This window comes from Acomys minous, assembly GCF_964271855.1.
Source record: "Acomys minous genome assembly, chromosome: 7".
NCBI lineage: Eukaryota > Metazoa > Chordata > Mammalia > Rodentia > Muridae > Acomys > Acomys minous.
This window is the reverse complement of record NC_140488.1, coordinates 66,082,555-66,099,157: the sequence shown is the minus strand read 5'-3', so window position 1 is coordinate 66,099,157 and position 16,603 is coordinate 66,082,555. Positions and strand designations below refer to the sequence as shown.

General features: G+C 36.5%; 1 protein-coding gene across 2 annotated transcripts in view; it reads right to left on the bottom strand.

Annotated features, from left to right (window-relative positions):
- Window positions 1-7,335: 7,335 nt before the first annotated feature.
- Window positions 7,336-16,603, bottom strand: part of HDX (highly divergent homeobox) — a 115,889-nt gene continuing 106,621 nt past the window's right edge. For both annotated transcript variants that reach the window (XM_084790750.1, XM_084790749.1), the window contains one exon: window positions 7,336-11,536. In XM_084790750.1, the coding sequence (XP_084646876.1) occupies window positions 11,411-11,536 (126 nt within the window). In that variant the 3' untranslated portion in view covers window positions 7,336-11,410. The remainder of the gene's footprint in view (window positions 11,537-16,603) is intronic.

Sequence of the window (16,603 nt, the reverse complement as noted above, 5' to 3'; positions counted from 1 at the left end):
TAGGACAAAGCAAATGTACTCAAATTTATGTAAGTCATTTAAAAAATCTATTTCAGAAATTTACCATCATTTGCACATGCATTAGAGAGTAACATTTGATAAAGTGAAATGAAGTTGCAAGAAATAACTTTTCTATAGTAAGTCTAATTCATGTAATTTTATAAAATATGTCTAGATACCTATAGATAATGGAGCAGTAAAAGTAGATGAAATGTATTACATGGAATTAATACTTCACTCAGTGCAAAGCAAGGAGTTCACTTACTCTCATTCCTCTAACTGCTATAATAACTGCTAGAGTCTAGCAGTTCTTTTTTTCCTGTGAATGATTTTTAAATTTTTTAAATTTAATTAATTTATTCAGATTACATCTCAATTGTCAGCAACTCACTTGTATCTTCCCGTTTCCCCCTCCCTCCCTCTTTTCCCCTAATCCCATCCCCTAGGCCTGTGACAGAAGGGGACCTTGTCCCTCACTATAAGATCACAGCCTATCATGGAAACAGCCTAAGTGTCCATCAGTAGAAGAACGGATAAAGAAACTGTGGTACATATACACTATGGAATACTACTCAGCTATTAAAAACAAGGAATTCCCGAAATATGTGGACAAATTGATTGAGCTGGAAATGATCATAAATGAGTGAGTTAACCCAGAAGCAGAAAGAGTCAAATGGTATATACTCACTTATATATGCATATTAGCCCAAGGGGCATATCCCATGAATGTCTTCACTTACCAGGAAACTGGACCAGAGGAGAGGACATCCTACTGGGACTCTATGTGAGAGAAGCAAGGGAGAATGGGGAAATAGTAGGATACAGAGGGTCCTAGAAACCTACAAGAAGAACATTATGATGGGTGGATCTGGGCCCAGGGGTCCTGCTCAAACTATGGCACCAGGCAAGGACAATATGTGCAGTAAACTTTGAACCCTTACCCAGATCTAGCCAATGGACAGGACATTCTTCACAGTTGAGTGGAGAGTGGGGTCTGACTTTCACACGTACTCTGGTGCCCCATATTTGACCACATCCCCTGGATGGGGAGACCTGGTGGCACTCAGAGGAAGGATAGCAGGCTACCAATAAGAGACTTGATACTCTATGAACATATACAGGGGGAGGAGGTCCCCCTCAGTCACAGTCATAGGGGAGGAGAGTAAGGGGAAAACGGGGGGGGGGGAGGAATGGGAGGATGCAAGGATGGGCTTACAATTGAGATGTAATATGAATAAATTAATAAAATATATTTTTTAAAAAGATCACAGCCTATCAGGTCTCATCTTGGTAGCCTGCGTACTCTTCCTCGGGGTGCCACCAGGTCTCCCCACCAAGGGGAAGTGGTCAAACCAAATATGAGGCACCAGAGTTCATGTCAGAGTCAGTCCCTGCTCTTCACACAATTGTGGAGAATGTGGTGTTTACTGGCTAGATCTGTATAGAAGTTCTAGGTTTACTGCATGCCTTGTCCTTGGTTGGTACAGTAGTTTGAGCTGACCTGAATGGGTCCAGATCTGTCAGCCTTAATGATCTCTTTGTAGGTTTCTAGGACCCTCTGAATCATTCTATTTCCCCATTCTTCCTTACTTCACACTAGAGTCCCAGTAGCAGTCTCAGTATCTATCCCAATTTCTGGCTAAGTGAAGGCTTTCAGGGAACATCTCTGTTGAGCTAGTGTTCAATTATAAGTGAGTGTATGCCATGCATATCTTTCTGGGTCTGGGTTAACTCACTCAGATTCCTAGTTCCATCTATTTGCCTGCAAATTTCAGGATTTCCTTGTTTTTAATAGCTGAGTAGTATTACATAGTGTAAACATACCACAGTGCCATTCTTCAACTGAGCACATTTAGATTGTTTCCACGTTCTGCCTATTACGAATAAGGCTGCTATGAACATGGTTGAGCATATGTCCTTGTTGTGTGGTGGAGAACCTTCTGGGTATATTCCAAGGAGTTGAATAGCTAGGTCTTGAGGTAGCCCTATTCCCTCTGACAAAAGACTAATATCCAAAATATATCAAGAGCTCAAGAAATTAAACATTACCAATCCAAACAACCCAATTAAGAAATGGGGCTCAGAACTAAACAGAGAATTCTCAACAGAGGAATATCGAATGGCTGAGAAACACCTAAAGAAATGCTCAAAGTCCTTAGTCATCAGAGAAATACTAATCAAAACAACTCTGAGATTCCATCTTACATCCATCAGAATGGCTAAGATCAAAAACTCAAGTGACAGCACATACTGGCGAGGATGTTGAGAAAAGGGAAAACTCCTTCATTGCTGGTGGGAGTGCAAACTTGTACAACCACTTTGGGAGTCTAGCAGTTCTTTAAGGAGAACACTGAAGGCTCCCTAAGAAAAGCCTTTAGAGTGTGATAGCTGTGCTATTTGCATTCTATATGTAGACAAAACTTTTAGATTGTTTTGGATCCATTTCTAACCAGGGCCAAATTCTTAAGTCATGGTTCTCCTTGAGTTCCTTCATTCTCTTCTCTCCACCCCTTTTTAAGGAAAGCAATAATAATTGCATTGGCTAACATCCTAAATACTTTCTGTGCTATGACGCATTGTGCCTTATAAGCCCAAATATATGACAGTTTATCACAGTCTCATTACTACTTAAATACTATCATTATTTTGTCTACTATATAGACAGGTCAAACAACATAGCAGATCTCTGCATTTGAAATAATATATGTGTATTAGCTTTTTAAAATTTTATGAGTACCACATGCATACAGAAGCCCATGAAGGCTAGAAGTTGTTAGATAACCTTGAACTAGAGTTACAGATGGTGAGCAGCCCTGTGGGTGCTAGAAACTGAATCATGGTCCTCTGCAAGAAGTAACTGAATCTAGGTCCTCTGCAAGAACATCAAGTGCTCTTAAGCACTAAGCCATCCCTCCAGCCTCTTATATTAGTTTAAATTATGTGTATATGTGTATGGATGTATACATGTATATACAGATGCCCACAGAGTTCAGAAGAGCTCATCGGATTTCCTACAGCTAGAGCCACAGATAGTTATGATCCATTCAGTGTGAGTGCTGGAACTAAATTCTAGTCTTCTGCAAGAGTAGTACATGCTCATAACTGCCGAGCCATCTCTCAAGCCCTACACCTATAATACTAATACAAACACTCACTCAATTTTAGCTATCAAGCATTATACACATCCAGCACCTTGAATTCCTCTTACGCTGCCTAGCACTCACTCACTGTCATCTATTACAATGATTCTATCAAGATTTTTCAGAGGTTACTTATTTATGCGACATCAATTTTAATCATTAACCACTTCAACTGTCACTCTCTCAGAACCATGGCCCTTGATTTAAATATGGTAGAGAATGCAGTTGACTAAGCAAATGCCATTATATGAATGAATAAATACCTGATAGGTACATTTACCTTTTGTCAGGGATGACTGCATTATCAAAAACTATTCAAAAAATGAATGACAACTAATAAACTTCCCACAGAGGTATGTAGTAGAACAGAATATATGAGAGCCCTCTCAACATCCAGCATTGCATTGATTGAAGTAACATGTAAGATTGACTATATAATTTGCTGATCTGATGTGATTAATGACAGACTACAAGACAAGATTCTGAATATAAATACAGTGGAGGTATTTTTTTCTTGTATAAATAAACTTATCTAATTGACATTCAAAGCTGTGCCCTAGGTATTAGAGCTGTAAGCTATACACTTTAAGCTAACAAGCATTATTAAAACAATACCCAGCATTATTAGAGGTGTGGACAGAAATAGCCTTTAATAGCTTGAAATAATATTTCAAAAGGTAAAACCTTTTATGTTTTTATCCCTACAATTTCTATTACACTTGAGTCAGGCATGGTTTAGTGCCTATAATTCCCAGAATTTGAGAGAACTGCAAATTTGAGTCTAGCCAAGACAACAAAGCAAGAGTCTCTCTAAAAAACAAAACAACAGCTGGAGAGATGGCTTGCCAGTTAAAAGAATGTGCTGGTCTTTCAGAGGACTTGCGTTTGATTCTCAGCAGCCATACAGTAGCTCACAACACCTATTTAACTCCAGTTCCAGAGGACCTGAAATCTTCTTCTGGCCTCTGTGGGTACTAGGCATGCAGTCTCTACACATACATACAGGAAAAATACTCATATACATAAGATAAAAATTAAAAACAAAACAGTCTGTTTTTATTTTTATTTATTTATTTATTTAGAATTCAAATTTTATTTTGTACCAACATTTTATAAATCAATAACTAACATTTACTTTTGTCTTCTTATCCATCATTAGTGAGAAAGATGCAATAAAGTCTTTTCTAGATTTCTAGCTTTGCCAATCTGTCCTCCGATCATTAACATATGTCAAAAAGTCTACCCAGACTGATAAAAATTATTGGCTATTATCTTCATGGTTGATCATTCTTTTCATCAAACAAAAATATTTGTGTTTGATTTTTGTCTTGGATTATGTTTGATCATTCCCTGCTTATTTTTCACTCAGGAAGTATCTACCTTTAGTACATGAATGTTGGCCACTACCTACTATTTTTACATTATTACTTGTATTTAATGGTCTATATTGTCTTAAATGACCATTACATTTCAACTACTAATACCAATTTAAATATTTTTATATATTCCTTATCACATTTGACTGAGGGCCTTACATCAATTTTTTTCTGGTGGGCAGCAACACCTCCTTGGAAGTTATTAACAATGAAGCCTTTCCTCATGATCAACTTTTAATTCATTGTTTCTGTGGCAACACTAGAAAGGTAAACACCAACATTGCCGCTTCTTATAATTTCAAATGCCATATATATAGGTGGATCTGTCTGGGCTCTGTTGAGATTCATTAAGAGAAAGCCATTTCTTCTTGGTCCAAATAATGGAATCTACATTTGTCTCCAGGTAGAGATATAACATTCAGATCTGCTCAAATGATTAAAATATTGCCTATTATTATCTCCTTCCTGAAGAATTAATCCAGCTGGGCCTGCCAATCATATGGCTAAGAGATAACCATACATGCTAAGGAGAGGGGAAGGTGAATCTCCTTCATTTCTTTTTTCTTCTTTCTCATCTCTATCTTGCTGGAAGTTTATGACATGACCCTGTTGGCTGACCTCCATTGCTATTCTTTTTTTTAATTTATTCATATTACATCTCAATTGTTAGCCTTTCTCTTGTATCCTCCTATTCCTCCCTCCCTCCCACTTCCCCCCTTCTCCCCGCCCCTATGTCTGTGATTGAGGGAGACCTCCTCCCCCTATATGTGCTCTTAGAGTATCGAGTCTCTTCTTGGTAACTTGCTATCCTTCCTCAGAGTTCCACCAGGCCTCCCCATCCAGGGGATGTGGTCAGAAAAAGGGCACCAGAGTTTGTGTGAGAGTCAGATCTTACTCTCCACTCAACGGTGGAGAATGTCCTGTTCTTTTGGCTAGGTCTGGGTAGGGGTTCGAAGTTTACTGCCTATATTCTCTTTGGCTGGTACTTTAGTTTGAGGAGGACCCCAGGACCCAGATCTGCCTGTCATAAAGTTCTTCTTGTAGGTTTCCAGGACCCTGTGGATCTTTCTATTTCCCCATTCTTCCATGCTACTCTCACCTAAAGTCTCAGTAGGATGTCCTCTCCTCTGACCCACTTTCCTGGTAAGTAAAGTTTTTCATGGTACGTATCCCTTGGTCTAGTGTCTTGATATAAGTGAGTATATACCGTTTGTCTCTTTCTGCTTCTGGGTGAACTCATTCATTATGGTAATTTCTAGATCAATCCATTTGTCCACAAATTTGGGGAATTCCTTGTTTTGAATAGCTGAGTAGTATTCCATAGTGTAAATGTACCCCAGTTTCTTAGTCCATTCTTCTACTGAGGGACACTTAGGCTGTTTCCATGTTCTGGCTATTATGAATAAAGCAGCTATGAACATGGTTGAGCATATGTCCCTGTTGTGTGGTAGGGCATTTTCTGGGTATATTCCAAGGAGTGGGATAGCTGGGTCTTGAGGAAGCCCTATTTCCATTTTTCTGAGAAAGCGCCAGATATCTCTCCAAAGTGGTTGTACTAGTTTGCATTCCCACCAGCAATGAAGGAATGTTCCTCTCTTTCCATATCCTCGCCAACATGTGGTGTCACTTGAGTTTTTGATCTTAGCCATTCTGATGGGTATAAGATGGAATCAGTGTCATTTTGATTTGCATTTCTCTGATGACTAACGAGGATGAGCATTTCTTTAAGTGTTTCTCAGCCATTTGATATTCCTCTGTTGAGAATTCTCTGTTTAGTTCTGAGCCCCATTTCACAATTAGGTTGTTTGGTTTGGTGGTGTTTAATTTCTTGAGTCCTTTATAAATTTTGGATATTAGACCTTTGTCAGATATAGGGTTGGTGAAGATCTTTTACCAGTCTGTAGGCTGCCGCTTTGTTCTGCTGACAGTGTCTCCTGCATTACAGAAATTTCTCAGCCTCATGAGGTCCCATTCATTAATTGTTGAAGTCTGTTTTTATAAAAAATACTAGCAAAAATATTAAAACTTCTTCAACTTCGAGGAATGTGAAAAATATCACTTAGGTTTACGAACATATTTAGCCATGAATTTGTCTTTTAAAGAGATTTATAATGACTGTCCTTCATGTTTATGAAATCAAAACACTTTACTATCCTAAGTCAATTAATTTGCAGACCTTGGAAGGACCCAAGTCATTTGAATGTGTGTATGTCATATTTCTCCTTGCAACAGTTTTGAAAATTTATCAGTTGGGAAGGAAAGCTGCTTATGTGCTATTTCAAACTCACACTTTGCCCTCCTTTCCCCCTTCTCCACTAGTTAGGCAACACAAAGAGTTTTAATTGGGATCAGGCTTTGACAAAAAAGTCATAGGCATATTTCATCCAAATTAAAAGCATGCCAAATTAGTGTCAAAGGGAGGTAAGAAAAGCTAGATGGCATGTTAGTACTTAACAAAATCTTAACAAACTACCAGCTTTTGTTTGATGTTTATACTATAACAGTGTATTTGCTTATCTTACCATTTAAGTATGCTTCTGGGGACAAACCTGTTGCCTGTTACAGAATAGTGACTTTGTCCCATTGATTCTGGAAGTCCTGGCTTTGTTCTTACTAAGAAAAGCTCATTAGAATGATATACATGTGAGCTTAAGATGGCAATCACATTTTCACTTGAATATTCTATACTCTTTCTCTTCTTTGAACCTCACACACCAAATTATCCCTTTCCTTATCAGAACCTTATTTTAGGGAAGAAATAATTCACCTTTAAGAGGAAAAACACAACACACAGAAAAATGAACTTTAAAAGAGAGGTCTGTTAGTTGGAAATCATTTATTGCCTCTATAAAAGTTTAAATAAAAACTCTACAAAAATTCACATTACCATCTGATATGGTTTTAAAGAGATAATTAGCTTCAGAGGTAGTACCAGTAAGATGGGATGCAGGATTGCTGAAAGGGATTACTCAGTAAGTTAATGCAAAATAAAATTCCAATGAGGAACGATATATACCCAGTATACAATTTAATGGAACAATTGTAATTATATATGCATGAAAATATTCCTTTCTTCTCCCCACTCTTGGCAAATCTGTTCTTAATAAAGGCTTGTGTATACTGTAGGCTCACAAGTTAGTAGGCTATTTCATTAGAGCATTACAAAGCATAGCTTGGTGAAGGGCATGGCACAGTGCTGTCTGTCAAGGTTAACACAACTTCAAAAAGAAATCTAGCCACCATTTAGATACAGTGGCATTGATAACTCTTCAAAGAACAAAATCTTTTTTTAATTTTAATTCGTGGGATTTGAATATTCTAAAAGGACACACCATTCCTGGTGTCTCATCACTACCTCCTGGATAAAAGGCAGCAGTCAGTTCTCAGGATCTCTCAAAGGTGAGTTATAAACAATCAGGCTAAGAAGTGGGGGCTGAACACCCCTCTGCAAAAAGGGAAACAAAGTCATTTTTATCATCCAGTCTTTGTTTATATCCACTACTTAGCTGTTCTCTTATAAACTGATAAGACTGCCTAATACAGGGGCCATAAAATAGGTATTTCTTTGAGATCTTGTTAGGAACAGCAAACTGAAAACAAGATGTGACTGGGCCAGAGCCTTTTTTCTCCAATAGTAACAAACACTGATTACAGTTGCAGTGTAAAAGACCTGGTGATAGCTGACCTTACAATAGAACAGTTCCAGGTTCCCTAAACAGGCCAATTTTCTTTTAACATTTTCTTTGCATGTGTTAATTTTCCTATTCTCCAGGGCAACTGCAATTCTCATTTTCTTGTAACTAATTTTAGCTTGGCTGAATGAGTAAGGTGCCTTCTTTTTGTTTATTGTGGTTTCAGGGTTTTGTTTTTAACTCACATTTTAGAAGGTAAGTGCTCTCAGATATACATTATATACTTAGAAATTGCTTGGTATCCTACTTACTTCTGCTTCTCTGAGTGATACTTCTGATAGTGTAATATGTTTTAATAGTCAAAGCCCTAAAGAAAGAAATACTAGTTAGCTGATTTTCACTATCAGACACAAATATGTTCATGAGAGCAGTCAGAAGCTGTCATTTTTCTTGTGTTAAAAAAATCTCAAAACCAAATCCACTACATTTATGTGAAAAATATGCTTCCATTATAATTGTTTCATATTTTTCCTCCTGAAGTGCTTAAGAATGAACCTGGGACCTTGTGCACATGCTAAGCTGGTATCCCAGTTTTATAACCATTATTTTAAAATACTTGATGTTGACTTCTTCAAGGTCATTGCTATATTTTCAATCTGGTATGATTATTGTTTTGCATTGAAGCAGCTATTTCTTTTGGGTCTGGCTGTAGAACATCCCCATTTAATATTGTTGAATGTTTAATTCCTATGTTCATGAATGATATAAATCTGTGGCTGGAAGAAAAAGGCCAGGATAAAAGTTGTCCTAAGTAGACTGTTAGAACACATAGCTTCTATTTTAATGAAACTTTAAATGTGAATAAGGGAACAATTTCTGTGTCCTCCCAAAATTACAGATGTAGGATTCTTTCTAAGAATCACATCTATTAAAATCCTTAAATCAATCACAAGTGCTAGTGGAAAACCTTCTATTAATAGATACGAAAAGGCTAACAGGAAACATTTCTTTGTGTTTTGAAGGCCAGCTTTCCTCCAGTGCTGGAGTTCTCAACATGTGCTCTAGTGCCTAGCTGAAATAATTTTTTATAGTCTGTAAATGTTAAGAAAACCACTGTCTGGCATAGTGTCTTTCCTATAGCAAGAACTCCATGAATTTTTTAAAATTTAGTGACAAATTTCTAAGGTGTGAAAAATAAAATTCTGAGTGTTAAAACAGAGAAGACTCGCCTGTTCTTACTCTGCAATGAAAACCAACTAGGAAGAGTTTTAAACTGAAGCACTTTAAGTTTAAACAGAAACTCAATGATACTGAAGAAGACCATAGCAGATACTTGAGACTAGAAATTTGCTCATACTAAAAGAAACAGTTCCTAGGTATGGCGGAGCACATCTGTCATCCCAGCATTTGGGAAACAAAGGCAGGGGCGGCATGACTCAAGGCCATCCTTAGCTATATTGGGAATTAAAGGCCAGCCTGGGCTACTGGAGAACTTGTATTAATTGTCCATATCATAAAATAATGGTTTCTGCATTTGCTGTATATATCGGGGACTCTTTATTTCATGGAGAAATTTATATGACTGAAAAACTTAATCTGACTGTTTGAGGTTCTGTTGCTCATTGGTCTTTTCCCTGAATGGAATTTGATTTGTCAGTAAGGAATACCAAAAGTTGTTTGTAAAGAATCACATGACTTTCAGCTAAGGGCATGTAGCTGACTGCTGAACTATTTCTGCTAATGAAGATGCCATAGAAGTTGTGAGGCAGCAATATAAAATTAAACAAATGATAAACTGAATGACCATCAATGAACTTTACTTGTATTTATCAAGGAGAAGGAGCATTTCCAAGTTAAAGGCATTTGTGACTGCCTTTCTGCAGTATCAGTTGTTATCAGTGAATTCCAAGATCAGAATAGCTGCAGTTAAAAAAAGTTAAAAAATATCCAAAACGACCATAAACCAGTTTATCTAGCTGCTTCATGCATCTTTCAGGATTACACAATAATTTAATCATGTAACAGTTCCACACAACTTACTCACAAATATATGACATTGTGAGCTTAGGGAGAAACTAGTATTTTCCCATCTACGGATCTTAGTAATACCATCTGGTATTCCGGAAGGGAAGATCTGCAAAGAGATGTTTATAGTGTGCTGCCATCTGGTACTTACTAATAGTAACAACTGGGTACCATGCCCATTTTAGGTGTGTATTCATAGAATAGCATCCAGGCAATTCAGAGGACTTTGATTTATAATCAAAGGAGTATAACTCTGTTTGATACTATTGTTGGCTGATGGCTCTGTGGAGGCCTCATATGGAAATGAGGTAAATTTTGTGGCAAAGTTATATGACTATTTTTAAAAATCCCAAATATCAATGGCATATTTGATTTCCTATTTCACAAAATTTAAGATGTGAAAAATATTATGAAAATGTAGGTAAACTTGGAACTATTTGTGCAATTTTTGTCTAACTGAATTATATAATTGTACTATATATAGTATAATGTGGGTCATCAATAATTATCACTTGCAATATATAAGAATTGAGATTAAAACTGTCTTTTATAAAGTACTTTTTTTGTATACTTAAATGTTTTGACTTTTTACTGGTGAATTGACTTTCCAGAAGATTTTCCCCTCACCCCAGTGTCAGGGTTAGACATTAGAATACTGACAATGTACAACTACATCTTAGTAATTATTTCAATTCCCAATCATTAAATTCTCATAGGAGTTGAAAAATAAATCCCAGGATTCATCCAGCTTAAATCTATGTTTAGGTTTGTGTTTAATTTTTAGCCCACTTTCCTGAGTAAAAATGCATACGAATGATAACAAAATGAAATAGGAAGAAAGATGTAATGGCTACAAAAATAAGACTAATCAAGCTTTAAGACTCAGTAATGCTGAAATATGCTTATTTTTATGTTTCTGGGTAAAATTACAACAAAGATTCTTCTTAGAGAATAAGCAAAAAACATTTCAGAAATCAAATATAGTAGATTTCATAGCTGAGTTGGTCAAAATTAAATATAAGTTTTCTAGGATTTTATATAAGTTAAAAAAACATTTCAAGTATTTTCACATGCTTTTTTTTTTGTAGCCGTTATATCTTGTCATTCCTTCACAGCATATGTCTGTTTTAACAATGTGTTTTTCCAGTTGAAGACTATTGGGGAAACAAAATACAGTTATCTTAAAATGCACACCTGTTAGGCAATGAACAGACTACATCATATTCCCCACCCCCAATCACAAACTGTCTGAGGCATTTTTCTCTGATAAAGAAGACACACTGAATGAGGTATCATCAGGGTCCGGTGAGGCGTGACTGAAATCCATCTCTTCTAATTCAGGAGGTAAGTCTGACAGCAGTGCCTGTGTCAGAAAAAAAATCAATTGTGTTGCATTAGTATGCAGACAGATTTATTTATTTTTTGCAATTTTTGTTAATAGTCGTTCTTTTGTTTAAATTTACTATTATGGATTTAGAGAAAGAAACATTTCTTTTTAAATATCTTATACAATTCTTTACCTAAAAGAATAAGTCTTCACATAATATTAACAAAGAATAAAATATAGATGCCAAGTATGTGGATTAGGTAGAGTAGAATCTTATATTAAGGGGAAATCAAGAGGGAAATGAGTAGCTATTCTGGTGAGACTAGTCACATTCAGGGTGGTGTGGTTGTAGACATAAGCAACTATTTCAAACCAAGAACTTTTAACCAAGGGCTTTTAAATGGTTGAGTCAGGTAGGTTTCACACTAATTTTGTGTGTTCCCTGCTCACTGGGAATTGGCTTCAGAATTGCATTCTTTGATGAAAATATTCATGCTCAGCTGTATTACACTTTAAAGAAACCTATCTTCCAATAAAGACCCATTTTGGTTTGTTAAAAGAATAAATTTAGGAAGCATGGGAGAATGGCAAAGTTGAAGGATCCAAAGGATCCTAGAAACCTACAAGAAGAATATTATGATGTGCAGATTTGGGCCCAGGGGTCCTGCTCTAACTATGGCACCAGCCAAGGACAATACAGGCTGTAAACTTCAAACCCCTACCCAGATCTAGCCAATGGACAGGACATTCTCCACAGTTGAGTGGAGAGTGGGGTCTGACTTTCACACGAACTCTGGTGCCTCATATTTGACCATGTCCCCTGAATGGGGAGACCTGGTGGCACTCAGAGGAAGGATAGCAGGCTACCAAGAAGAGCCTTGATACCCTATGAGCATATACACGGGGAGGAAGTCTCCCTCAGTCACTGTCATAGGGGAGGGGAGTAAGGGGAAAATGGGAGGGAGGGAAGAATGGGAGGATACAAGGGATGGGATAACCATTGAGATGTAATATGAATAAATTAATAAAATTAAATTAAAAAAGAAAAAAATTAGGAGTTAGGGGAGAGATTCTTCTATTTTACTTTAGATAAAAGTTTAACAATTTGTAGGTTTCTAGGACCCTCTGGATCCTTCTATTTCCCCATTATCCTATGCTTCTCTTACCTAGACTTCCAATGGGATGTCCTCCCCTCTGTCCGACTTTCCTGGTAAGTGAAGACTTTCATGGGACATATCCCTTGGGCTAGTGTCCAGATATAAGTGAGTATATACCATTTGACTTTTTCTGCTTCTGGGTTAACTCATAATGATCATTTCTAGTTCAATCCATTTGTCCACAAATTGCAGGAATTCCTTGCTTTTAATAGCTGAATAGAAACCTACAAGAGCATTATGATGGGCAGATATGGGCCCAGGGGTCCTGCTCAAACTATGACATCTGCCAAGGACAATACGTGCAGTAAACTTCAAACCCCTACACAGATCTAACCAATGGACAGGACATTCTCCACAGTTGACTGGAGAGTGGGGTCTGACTTTTACATGAACTCCGGTGCCCCATATTTAACCATGTCCCCTGCATGGGGAGGCCTGACGGCACTCAGAGGAAGGATAGCAGGCTACCAAGAAGAGACTTGATACTCTATGAGCATATGCAGGGGAAGGAGGTCCCCCTCAGTCACAGTCATAGGGGAGAGGAGTAAGGAAAAAATGGGATGGAGGGAGGAATTGGAGGATACAAGGAATGGGATAACAATTGAGATGTAATATGAATAAATGAGTAAAATATCTTTAAAAAGAAGAGTTTAACAATTTGTCAGGTGTGGTGGCACATGCCTGTAATCCCAGCACTCTGGCAGGCAGATGCAGGTGGATCTCTGATTATAGCTGTGGTAATGGTGTGTCTGCTCATTTCTTTGCTGGAACCATTAGGATCTGTGAACATCTATGAGATAAGCTTAACCATGTTCTAATTGTTTCATCTGTATTTTTAGAACATGAATCTATAATAGAGAAACGAACAGTCAAGTTTTATGTGGATGGCAGTGCTGGTGCCCATCTAACCATAAGAAATTGGACCTAAAATAGCATAGTCTACATGAAAAAATTTCAACAGCATTGCTTGTACTTTGGATTTAGGGAAATTAGTAAACGAGAAGTAAGGGAATAGGAACAAATGAAAACTGGCCATTATCCAGGTAAGGAACAAAAAGGCAAGGTATCCACGGGGAACATATGAAATATACTGTCGAAATAAGACATGATTCTCCTCTTCAATAAAATAGTGACAGTTACCCATCCTATAACTTTTGCCTTGTGCTACACAAAGAAGAAAACTTTATATTTTTTTCAGGCTATGTAATGAAAAAATAACATGTGGAGAAAGTTATTATTTATTTGGTACCACTAAATTGCCCATGGATGTCTTGCTGAAACTAAGTGAACTTACACGTGAAAGTAGAATAAAGATACCACATTTTTTCCGAGGTACTACGTTGCAGTAATATAAGGCATGCCATTTTCTTCTAGAACACTGAGCTATTGCTGATCCAGTTCGAATACAATGGGACCTTTGCTAATATTAGTTGTTCAGAATGTGAGTGACACACCACTGGATTCAGTTCACTCTGCAGTTTGAACTATAGCATCTTAAGGATGGAAAGGGGTTCAAACTGCCACTCATTGAATATGAGCTTCACATATTGGAAAGTCAAGTGGATTCGAACATTTCATGGTATTCTAAATTCTAGTGGAGAGAGCTGGAAACTAGAAAAGCAGTATCATTTCTTCTTCATTGAGTTATATAGAGTTGACTGACTAAAATGAGAGTAGAATTTAAAATGTTCAATATATGAGGTAGTTCACAACATTACTGATATACGGATTTCACCGCAAAATTCTTTCAATATCATACTAGACTGCAATATTGGGACATTAAACAACTTTTTGCCAATGACTGGAACTGCCTTTTTTACAAAGATATAAGTAGGCACAATTAAATTTCTTCTATTCTTCCATCCCGTGTGTTGTACATTGAACCCAGGATGTCATTTACTCTGAGAAAAACACTGACAATGACTCCCATCTACAGCCTCAGTATTTTTTATAATATGTTTTTCATCAGTAACAACCATTTTCGAGGTCTGACCAAGTGCCATTTGTCCCAAGAGATCATTAACACTTTCCCCAAATACATGCTCAGTGTCCGTAATACTTATTCTAGGCTCTAAGATGTGAATGTAAAATTGATAATCATTCTTATCCTCCTTGCAGAGTGAAGAAATTGAAGTTTAAGAAAGGCAATCGATCTGGCTAGGATCACACAGTGAATTATCAGGGGAAGAAAGACCATAACTAATGACTTAGAGCAATGTTGGCAACATTATCTGGATGTTAAAATGGCTATTATTGATTTTAAAAAGACAACCTTTAGGTAATCTAATGTTTCAGTTGGAAAGTACCATATATATATATATATATTTTAAACACTGGACTTCTTTGTAGGGGCAAAATATTCTGTAGATCATGTATTTCATTCAACTAATCTAAATATTAATGAAATAAATACTGTCTATTTTTTAAAAAATAAAGTAACAGCAAATGTGTCTATTTACTGGATAGAATAAAATGTATTTCTAGAAATAAACTACTGAATATTTCAAGTTTTAAATATCATTAGTTTAATATATACCTGGATTACTTTTGTTATCACTATTAGTATCATATCTATGTTTTAGAAACTATACATATTACCTTCTTTCCTCAAGTTTCCATATGATTACAGGTGTGTATCACCACCCGTAATACCCAGTGTCTTTTATGCTTGGAGAATACACTTTGAAATTCACTATACCCAATCTCAATTACAAAAAAGCATACTTATTATTTAGGCTGCTGATTCCATAGGCTGTGGCATTTGGTAAAATTTTTGTATCATTTTCTATTTCAGACCATATTATGCTCATATCTTATTTCACTAGTCTCTTATCAGAAGAAAACTAGAAAGGGAAACCCAAACCACATGTTACTTTTCTTTCTTTCTTTCTTTCTTTCTTTCTTTCTTTCTTCCTTCCTTCCTTCCTTCCTTTCTTTCTTTTTAGTTACTTTTCTTATTTGTTAGTAATTGTTGGGAAAGAACCAAAGCAAAGCCCAAGTTAGAAGTAGAAATTCAGTCTGTGAGTTATTCTCACAGGTCATGAGACAATGGCAAATACTAATTAACTGGTCCTGAAACTGAATTTAAAATTGATGTATGGTATTTTTAGAGAAGAAATACCCTGTTACTTTAAAGTAGAAGCCTGTGTGTGTGTGTGTGTGTGTGTGTGTGTGTGTGTGTGTGTGTGTGTGTGTGTATGTGTGTTCTACAGTTATTTAAAATTTGTGATACTACTGGGATTGTTTTCAATATTATCACTCTTATTCATGTAAAATTCTGTATTTTATGTTCTTAAAAAACAAACATATTTTGACTTTGCTGTGCTTTGCTTGTTTGTTTTAAGGCAAGTTCTTAGTTTATGACCAAGGCTGAACTCGAACTCACAGCAGTTCTACTATGTGAGCTGCCCTAGGGCTAGAGTGATGTCATAAGCCACTATACCTGTCTTATAAACACATTTTCAACATGCCGTGAAATGTGTATATCATGTATAATGAAGCAATACACTTAATGCTAGCTCAGGCAACTAAAGACTTCTGTACTATAATCTCTCTATATGGTCAGAATTGAAAGAGAAAAATTCATGAATCTGGGCAAATAATATCCATGCTGGCTTTAGTCATATGAGATGACTCTTCTAGTTTAATTTTTTGTTCAATATATAAGTTAAATATACAAACACTTCTTCCCTTGAAAGAAAGGAGAATTATGGAATGTTCAAACATTAACTATTTCCCTGGAAATGTCTGGGATTGGCTATATATGTTCAATATTCTTTGGGTATAAGACATTAGTGTTTTCACTTTTGACTTTTTTAGGTGAATAAAATCTCCTAAGACTATTTAGTGAAATATAGCTACTTGTATCTCATACTATACACATATAAATTTTCTTAGAAGAAATCAGCATGACAATTTGGCATCATTTTGCAAATTTGGTATCATT